The sequence below is a fragment of the Candoia aspera genome, chromosome 12 (genome assembly GCF_035149785.1).
Source record: "Candoia aspera isolate rCanAsp1 chromosome 12, rCanAsp1.hap2, whole genome shotgun sequence".
Lineage (NCBI taxonomy): Eukaryota > Metazoa > Chordata > Lepidosauria > Squamata > Boidae > Candoia > Candoia aspera.
In genome coordinates this window covers 16,026,688-16,036,412 of record NC_086164.1, presented here as the reverse complement: position 1 = coordinate 16,036,412, position 9,725 = coordinate 16,026,688, and the positions used below count along the sequence as shown (strand labels likewise).

Genomic DNA, 9,725 nt, shown 5'->3' with positions numbered 1-9,725 from the left:
TAAACCACTTCTGAAATCTTGCTAAGAAAACTGCAGGGACTTGTCCAGGCAGTCTCCAAGAACTGGGCACAATTGAAACAAACAAACACAAACACACACACACACAAACACACACACAGACACACACATTGTGTGTGTGTATAGTATTGATGCTATTCAGATTGTATATACATATTAAATGATAGCATCCTCCATTAAACTATTACATTCTGCAAAGCTTAATTTCAATTAAGTCAGTTTAAATGAAGAAATAGCTGTAAAAACATAGACGAAGGTGAACAGATGGGCTTTCCTCTTATTCAGGAGGAAAAACCATAATCCGACTTTTAGGGATTACATAATGTTTCCAAGTTACTGGAAAGGTGGCTGAGCTACTCTGTTGCAGCAAAAACAACCAAGACTGTTTTGGCATCTTAAAGACTAACACATTTATTATGGCATGAAGTTTTATGAATTATAGTCCATTTCATCAGATGCATAAAGTATTATCCCAAGAACAGTCTTTTTAGATACCCCCAGTTTGTAAGGCTGGGTTTTAGGAGAGAGGGGAACAGTAAACAGGTCAGAGAGCACGAAATGTAAATAATGTGCTCTCAAGTAATGACCAGCAGAGGGTGACCATTCACAGAAGACTTTCCTGGTGGGACAAACTCATGAGTGCAATGTTGAGCAGATGGATCACAGTCAATGCATTAGAAACCCAGCCTGCTGAAACGCCACCTTTAGCTTTGAATTAAAAATGGAAAACTCCCAGCAAAGGAACGCTCTGATTTAAATTGCAAATGTGAAGTTAGAATCCCATTAAAGAAAAGAGCATCCAGGCCCTGTTTTCTCAATCTGCCGTACAAGCCTTGTTATCCCTTCACTCACTCACCAAAGCAAATGTCCACCATTTGTCAGGAGCTTTGACAGATGAATGGCTTGTTCTCTCAGGTTCCAGAAGGTGAGACGTGGAATCATGGAAGGCAGAAAAAGCTTCATAATAGTAAAGAGCAAGGGAAACAATTACCCAGAGATCTCCCCATCATTGGAAATGTCCAAGGTGAGGCTGGATGGCCATCTGTCAGGAAGGCTTTAATTCTGATGCCTGCAATGAGCAGGGGTTGGCCTAGAGGGCCTTAAAGGACCCATTAAAGTCCATGGCTCTATATTCCCACTCTTGAGCATCACCTAGAGTTGGTCTCCTCCTCTGGCTCGGAATAAAGTCATTCATCTCCAACAGCTTCATGTACATGGCGAGTTTGTTGGTGGGGGCTTCTGCCAGCCACAGTTTTAGTTCAGCTTCCCATGTGCAGGAAAGCAAAATGTCGCGTTAGTAATTTCATTCCCCCACCCCGTATCTCCACCTCTTCCATCCTGTCTTCTAAGCTCTAAGTCAAAGGACATCAGTACCACAGAGATATGGGGTAGCTCTCCCACGCCTTACGAGTTAAAGTGAGGAGTGACACTGGCACCATTCCTCTGCAACTCTTTCTTTGGATCAGTGTCGCCCTTAATTTTTGGCTCCCTTGAAGTAGCTTCTGCATTTTGATGTCGTGGGATTCAGCACCTAACAGCACACCAAAGCTGGCCTCTGCACTTTCTCTCTGCCACGTAGCTGAACGCCACAAGTGTCACTTCAGCTTGCTTTTCCCAGCCAAGGAGCGCAAGGGGAGCGAGCCTTCAGTCCATTCACTGGGCAGTGACATCATTTCCTGCCAAAGTGCTACTTCCTCTTGTGTGGAATCCATCCAATCGACAGCAATTCCATAGCTGAAGCCTGGCCCAAAGGAAGAAGCAATAAAACACTGTAGAAATGGTGGTGCTGAATGGGTGTCCAACGCTCAAGCATTCCTCTTTGTGGGTCCAAACTAGGTGAGGCCCCATTTGTGTTCTTAGTCATGGGTGGATTTTGAAAGGAAAGGAAAGGAAAGAGAAAAGGAAAAGAGGAAAGGAAAGGAAAGGAAAGGAAAAGAGGAAAGGAAAAGAGGAAAGGAAAAGAGAAAAGGAAAAGAGGAAAGGAAAGGGAAAGAGGAAAGGAAAAGAAAGGAAAAGAGGAAAGGAAAGGAAAGAGAAAAGGAAAAGAGGAAAGGAAAGGAAAGAGAAAAGGAAAAGAAAGGAAAGGAAAGGAAAAGAGGAAAAGAAAAGAAAACTGCCATTGTAGCTAGCCTATTGCCCAAATATTTTTCCATGCCAAAGGGGACAGATGATGGCCGCTTTGAACCCTTTACTCCTTCTGTTTTACTAATCCAAATTAGGCTGCCCAAGTTTCCTATTTGCATGGGAGAAGCCTCCAGTGGTATGTCAAGTCACTGCTCAACTAACATACCAGATGAGTGGTCCATAACCTGTTCCTCTGCCCCCCACCCCCAAAAGAGACTTGCCTCCCCCTCTCCAACCCTGCCTTAATTGCAACCCTGAGTCATTTCAAAATTTGCCACCACACTGTAATTTTTAATTTGAGAGGAGGGGGAAACTCATCTGATACTGAACTCACAGGAACAAATTCAGCTGAGTTGCATTGAGCTGAGTTTTCCATTAATGCTGCCTCCAGCTTTCATCTCAGCTGAGTTTTGGGAACCGTGTCGCCCAGCATGACACTGAGCGTAAGTGTGGTGTAGTGGTTAATGTGTTGGACAAGGAATGGGGAGACCCAGGTTCTGGTCCACCCTCAGCCACAAAAGCTCACTGGATGAATCCAACAAATCAGTACAAGTAGTCCTTGACTTACAACCACAGTTGGGACTGTAACTTCCATTGCTGAGTGAGGCAGTGTGAGTCACACCCAATTTTATGACCTTTTTTGTTGCAGTTGTTAAGTGAATCACCACAGTAAAAAAGCAAATCACTATGGTCATTAAGTGGATCTGGCTTCCCCCATTGACTTTGCTTGTCGGAAGCCAGCTGGGAAGGTTGCAAATGGCGATCGCATGACCCTGGAATGCTGCAACTGTTGTTAAGTGCAAACCAGTTGCTAAGTGACTGAATTCTGATCATGTGACTGCAGGGATGCTGCAACAGTCATAAGTGCGAGGACCGGTCACAAGTCACTTTTTCCAGTGCTGTCTTAACTTCAAACGGTCGCTAAACAAATGAACATACTGTAAGTTGAGGACTACCTGTAATAAGATATAACTAATGCTTGAAGCATCCTTCAGCCCTACAACTGAAAGGAATCCTGTGCTTTTTTGCTAAGTGTTTGTGCTTTCTAACATAACTGCCTTTATATCCCCACATCCCTAAATAGCTTCTCACTGCAGTAACTTTAGCCTGCTGCAGTTGCAAAATTATATATATATATATATAATTTTATTTATTTATCAAATTTGTCACCGCCCATCTCCTCCCGGGTGGTTTGCGTAGGAGGGGCACTTCAAGGCACTAGCCAACCCCAAGTACGACTATTCTCCTCCCTGCCCCAGGCCCAGTGGCAGAGCCAGGTCTTCAACTTCCTCCGGAAGGCCAGGAGCGATGGGGCTAATCTCACCTCTGGGGGCAAGATGTTCTAAAGGACGGGCACTACCGCAGAGAAGGCCCGCCTCCTGGACCCCGCCAGATGGAATTCTCTTATTGACGGGGTCCGCAGCATGCTCTCTCTGCATGACTGGGTGGGACGGACAGATGATCTACCATGGGAGAATTGAAAGGAAGCAAAAAGACCTCATTGACTTACCTGTCCCAAGTCCTAGCCGGATCCCGCCGAGAAAGTGATTGGTGAGCTTTTCATGATCCCAGACCGTCAGTTCCACACAGGCGTCCTTCAGATCTTCTGTGTGAAATCCATCATACACAATTGTGTGGTTGAAGACTGGGTTGGAGTCTCTCTTGACAATTCGGGTTTTTTGATAACTTTTCTTGCTGGTGTCTGGAAGAACGTAACTTACAGAGAAGAGATCAGCATTTTATCTTAGGTGGAACATCAATAGATTTCTCTTCAGGTACTTCCTAATACTTAATGTTTGCTTTGTGGTTTTCAAAGTCAACATTATTAATCCCGTATGGGGCAGACAGGGTGACCACTCTCTCCATTAGAGAGTCACCTGGCTAAGGCTTCCTATTAGGTTCCTAGCAATGGTAAAAATCAATATGGAGACTTCCTGGCTTGGTAGGTATAACAGTTCTTTAACTAAAGCCCTTAGATTATGTTTGCGATATATCTCATGTCAAAATTGGACACATTTCCCTACCATGATGCCCTCTTGGCCTGCAGCCCCTGTGATCTCTGGCCACCTTGCATTAAGGATTTGCATTGTCTCATCTAGCAGATCTTGGGATTTTCAAATACAGTTGCTCAAAACATGAATTTAAATCAGGTATCAATCAATAAGAGGAAAGAGCAGAAGCCCACAAATGACACACCTACCATTTCACAAAGGAATCCACTCCAGAAGGACGTAACTGTGGGAGATCTTTGGCATCCTTCACCCAGATATGAACCTCTCCAGATGGAGGAATTTTTCGGCCTGCCATGATGTATCATGGAAATGGTAAGCGAATAAGTAATGCAATGGCATTCATAATTTTAAGAACATTGCAGTGGAGGTAATGGAATCTAACTCATTCTTCCCCAATCTAGTCCCCTCCAGACACACTGAGGGATTTCAGCCCCCTGAATTTCCAGTCCATATGGCCACTGTTTGGGTTTACAGGTAGTCCTTGACTTACAACCACAATGGAGACTGGAACTTTGGTTGCTAAGCGATGGGAGTCATTAAGTGAGGCATCACATGACCACACCTGATTTTACAACCTTTTTTTGATGTGATCGTTAAGCAAATCACATGGTTGTTAAGTGAAGCTGGCTTTCCTCATTGATTTTGCTTGTTGGAAGCCAGCTGGGAAGGTTGCAGATGGTTATCCCATGACCCCGGGATGCTGCAACCTTCGAAAGTACATGCTGGTTGCCAAGCACCCAAATTTTGATCATGTGACTTCAGGGATGCTGCAACAGCCATAAGGACCGGTTGTTAGTTGCTTTTTTCAGTGCTGTCGTAACTTTGAATGCACCTGTAACGCACCTCTCTATGTTTCTCTATAAGCTGAACATATTTGGAAGTATCTATTCTAGCTACTTGCACTCAGACAGAATCCAACCTATCTGAGCTGTCTTGTATTGGGTTCCCAGAGTGGAATTTTAACAGCATCGTGTGGACACTCTCCCAATGGGATTGCAACAGGGGGAGGAGCTTAACTCTTCAGCAAATGTCTGTAGAACACCCATTTACTAGAAGACAAAGTGGTAACCATACTTCATTGCCATCCCCTGTCCACAAAAAACACATTCTAGCACTGCAGATAACCTTCACCTTTCCCCCTGGGCAGTTGGGGACATTTCCAAATTGGACATGCCCTTTTAATGTTTAAAGAAAGTCCATGAGGTCTTGATAAGGTGCATTTCTGGAAATAGAAATGGGGTTTCCTACGCAGCACACCCGCTTGCCATTTATTTATTGGCTTCTTTGAATAAAATGATGATAGTAGCAGGATGTCAGTGAGTCTATCAATCACCACAGGCTTTGCATTGTCTACTTCTGCTCTGATAATATCAATGCATTTTCTGAAAACTGCTGAGTTGTTGTTGTTTTACCTAGACTTCCTGGTGGCACATACTTGATGGAAAGATTCATCACCCCTCGATGGTCAACGGTGTTTATGGCGGAGAGGCTCTGAAAAAGAAAAGGCCGTGATAGGCATAATGCCAGGAATGCCTGCAGATTGCTGGGTCATCAGAGCTAACAAGTGGGGAGCCAGCATCTGAATGGCCTCACGTATCTGTTCAGTGGCTCAGCTAAAGCAACCAAATCACGTTGAAGTTACAACACAATTTTATTGCATGCATACAGTAAACAATATATACTGGGCTCCCAGCAAAGCTGAGCGGCCTTGAGCAAAAGCAGAACCACAGCATATACACCCTTGGCCCACTGCATTGCAAAGATAAGACAAAGAAAAGGGCAGAGTGGACATTACAGCATGACGTTGGGGTGATAAACCCACCTGGGCGACCTCATTATTATTTATCCCTTCCACCTAGGTCAGCATGGCAGCCATGCTGTCTCTGAGATGTGGCCGGTGAACATCAACCATCTGGTTTACTGGGCCCCTGTCCCCTGACTCCTCCCCCTGTCACCCCTCAGAGTCAATTCAGCTTGCTGTGAATGCTTTCTTACAAGGGCAATTTAAGCAGTTCCTAAGGATGGAGGTAGGGGGCATCTCATAGGTTTGATAGCGTAGGCAGCTCACATGCGTACGTGGAGGGGACCTTTCACCACCACCATCCCACAAAGTTTAATTTTAAAGAGAAAAGAAAAATAGTTAGAGAGAAAAGAGGAAAAAAAAGAAAAACTGTTAGAAATGATTTTTTCAACGTTCCAGTTGTGTGCATGCGCAACGGCATGCTGTTAAAAGCATTTTTTTTTTCTTGCAATGGCCCCCTTCCTGCAATGTCTGTGTGTGGCACACTATTTGCACATTAGTTACAGGGCCCTGCCTTAACTATTCCATCGAAGTGGCTCGCTGCCTATCAGTATGCTTATGGCTATGAATATGAGACTGCATAAAGAGCCGCGGATCCTTTAAAAATTGCCACCAGTTTCTAGGGATCACCCCTTAAGAGTTAATTTTTCTGCCTTCTTAAAGACTCGGTTGATGCAGCTTTTTGTTAGAACAATATCTCTCCTCCTGTGAAATAATTCAGCTTGGAAATGCTCTCTCCAAAACAGGTATTGTTTGAAATTCTAGGTCAAAGTTTCTCAGCCTTGGCAACTTGAAGAGGTGTGGACTTCAACTCCCAGGATTCCCCAGCCAGCGTTCTAGTAATACCTTCATGTCCATCACAGACATTCTTCCAAACAATGATAATTGTGACTTTTACCATCTTAGTAAGTCCTTCTTAATTTCATTCCATACTTTGACGTAATTATTTTGAAATAACACACAATTCATATTAGCCGTAACAATGCCCAAGTATTTTACTTTTTTCTCAGTCTGAAAAGCAGTTTTTTCCATCAATTCTTTTTGATCTCCCAAAAAGTTTACTGCTTTTACCATCGTGGCTTTTCGTTGGGTTTCAGTTTTGCGCAGACAACTCTGGCGGTCCATTGTTGGAGCCTGTCAAGCTGGAACGAGTGACTAAATGAAACAGTTGGAAGGTGGGATAAAAATAAATGAAAAAATACAAGTCAAGTCTCCTTATCTCAAAATCAGGGGCCCTGATATGTGGAGGAAAGTGTTCTAGCACTAGAAGGAGAAGGAGAAGAAGAAAAAAGAGGATAAATTTTTGAAGATTAAAAAGGAAAAACCCCAAACAAAGCAATTAAGCATTTTTCTCCTGAGAGAGAAAATCACTCTTTAGAAGGGTATCAGCTGATCTGTGCTTACCCGTGGTTTGAGCATGTACCAGTTCAATTTATTGTTTCTCCAGTCCCAGCTGGCCAGGTCAATTTCCATCTCACCTAAGAAACTGTTCCGCCCCAGCGGATCGTTGTGCCACACAGAGAGGTTCAACTTTTGAATCAGCAGAACCATTTTCTGTATTTTATACTGGGGAGGAGGCAAAGGGAAGATCGAGACTGTTATATACACACATTTAAAGTCCCGTGTAGCTTCGTTCTGGGAAAGGTCTTAGAATTAAGACCCCAGACTCTTGTATCATTTGCCAAGATTTCTAAGGCATCCCTGTTTTTCCTCACCCGCAACACCTCGTTGTAAATGGGGCTGATGGTTCTTTTCTTCACCGATGTCTTCCGCTTGCCCATCCGTGCCTTATCTGGGAGGATGTAGGTTTTCACGTATCTGCAAAGAGATTGCTGAATTTAGCTGGCCAGGCTCTTGCATATCAGCTGGAGCTGACCTGGCTTCTGCGTTCTGATGACTTGATGGAAGTAGAAACAACCTCGGATAAAAGCTATGCATGCCCGTTCTTCTAATCTGAACATTTCTGCTAGGGCCATCCAAAGCATTAGAAGAGGTGTTTTGTAAGGTACAGGTAGTCCTTGCTTAACAACCACAATTGAGACTGGAATTTCAGTTGCTAAGTGAAGCAGTCATTAAGTGAATCGGACCCAATTTTATGACCTGTCTTGCAGTGGCCGTTAAACAAATCACCATGGGCGTTACACAAACCACATGGTTGTTAAGTGAATCATGCAGTTCCCCATTGATTTTGCTTGCCAGAAGCCAGCCGGGAAGGTAGAAAATGGCAATCACGTGACCACGTGACGCTGCGATGGTCATAAATGCGAACCAGTTGCCAAGCGCCCAGATCGTGATCATGTGACTGCGGGAATGCTGTGGCGGTCATGTGAGGACCTGTTACAAGTCGGTTTTCTCAGCATTGTCATAAGTCCGAACCATCACTAAATGAATGGTTGTTAAGCAAGGACTACCTGTATGTTGATGAAAAGAAAGTGCCCATCCTTGAGTTCTTAGGGCCACTGTGTCCTCTGGAAGATGTTTCATTGACAGACCATCTTTACATGATTTGGCTCATTAAACCCATTAACTTCACCGGGAATCCCAGAGGAACTGTGGCCCAGATGAAGAAATTGGCTAGATTTCCAGATTAAAATGCTTGCATAAATTAAAAAAGCTATCTCCAGTGATGACCTAGCAGATCAAAAAGGGGTAACATTTTTAAATGCGAGTATTAAAAAAGATTATAAAAAGCGATGGAGAGCCCCTTTTAAAATAAAGTTGGCCTGTTTAAGCTTAATAGAGAAAGCACAACTTTCAAATGCAAGCATATGCTGATTTAAGGAATGAATCGACTAGGTCGACCAACCAGCCAAGAGCTGGACTGGGTGATCACATTTCTGCACTCTATGAAACAAGCATGGATAGGATCCAGTGCATGCTTGCTTCTCCATGCTCTGCTGGTAGGGTTGCTTGCCCCGACATCTCATGATGTCCATGTAGGGCCCTAACTTTCAAGTAAAACCTACGCATGTAAACTACAAAATAAAATGGGTAACTGTGCACGCAATCTATCCAGGTAACACAGAGTCTTACTTGTGCAAGTCCAATGTGAACACTGGGCAGGTGCATGGATCTTTGGGATGCTACAGGAAGACATGTAAAGAAGGTGAAGAAGACACACCCATGTCCTTTCTTTTTCATGCATACGTGACTGGGTATAGGATTAACAGACTCATGTTTTGTCAGCTGGGGTAGAAGTAATAGCTATGATGTCCTTGGGGCTCTCTGAGCCTTGTTGTTTTCTTGCAGATGTTTCATTGCCAGACTGGGCAACATCTTCAGTGTGAATTAATAGCCTTAGTGGATTCTCCAGGATCAGGATATTTCAGATCGAATTCTAGACAGCCCAGCAATGCTTAACAAAAAAATTAGGACAGTAGATATTGCTAAGACTTTTTTTTTTAAATCTTCACTCACGGGTCTGTCCTCCCTTTCTTTTCATCCACAACTGCCAAGTCTTTGCACTGGGAAACGAAAATTTGGAATTCTTGGTTCTTCTCATCATAATCCAAGGCAAACTGGACCAGCCCCTGAGCATCGACGCTCCCGAAATCACCACTGTACACACTGAGGATGCTGCCACTCACCTAGACGGAAGAGAAGAGGAAGACTGACCATAAGGAGGTCTTGTGAGTACAAGAGAGAAGGTTTACCAGGCATTTAGCAAACCTCCATCGTCCACGCACACCACCTAGCTTCAGGCAGAAGAGAAATGTTTTTTCAAGGACTTAAATCTTGAATACATCTTGGGCAGAATCAGATAAAAGTCT

At 43.8% G+C, this 9,725-nt stretch overlaps 1 protein-coding gene across 2 annotated transcripts in view; it reads right to left on the bottom strand.

Moving 5' to 3' along the window:
- Positions 1-413: 413 nt before the first annotated feature.
- The window catches only part of LOC134504207 (synaptotagmin-like protein 2), a 44,227-nt gene continuing 34,915 nt past the window's right edge, over positions 414-9,725 (bottom strand). For both annotated transcript variants that reach the window (XM_063313289.1, XM_063313288.1), the window contains exons 11-17: positions 9,373-9,542; positions 7,671-7,773; positions 7,360-7,521; positions 5,567-5,645; positions 4,343-4,442; positions 3,653-3,858; positions 414-1,759 (exon numbers count right to left, since the gene is read on the bottom strand). In XM_063313289.1, the coding sequence (XP_063169359.1) occupies positions 1,614-1,759; positions 3,653-3,858; positions 4,343-4,442; positions 5,567-5,645; positions 7,360-7,521; positions 7,671-7,773; positions 9,373-9,542 (966 nt within the window). In that variant the 3' untranslated portion in view covers positions 414-1,613. The remainder of the gene's footprint in view (positions 1,760-3,652; positions 3,859-4,342; positions 4,443-5,566; positions 5,646-7,359; positions 7,522-7,670; positions 7,774-9,372; positions 9,543-9,725) is intronic.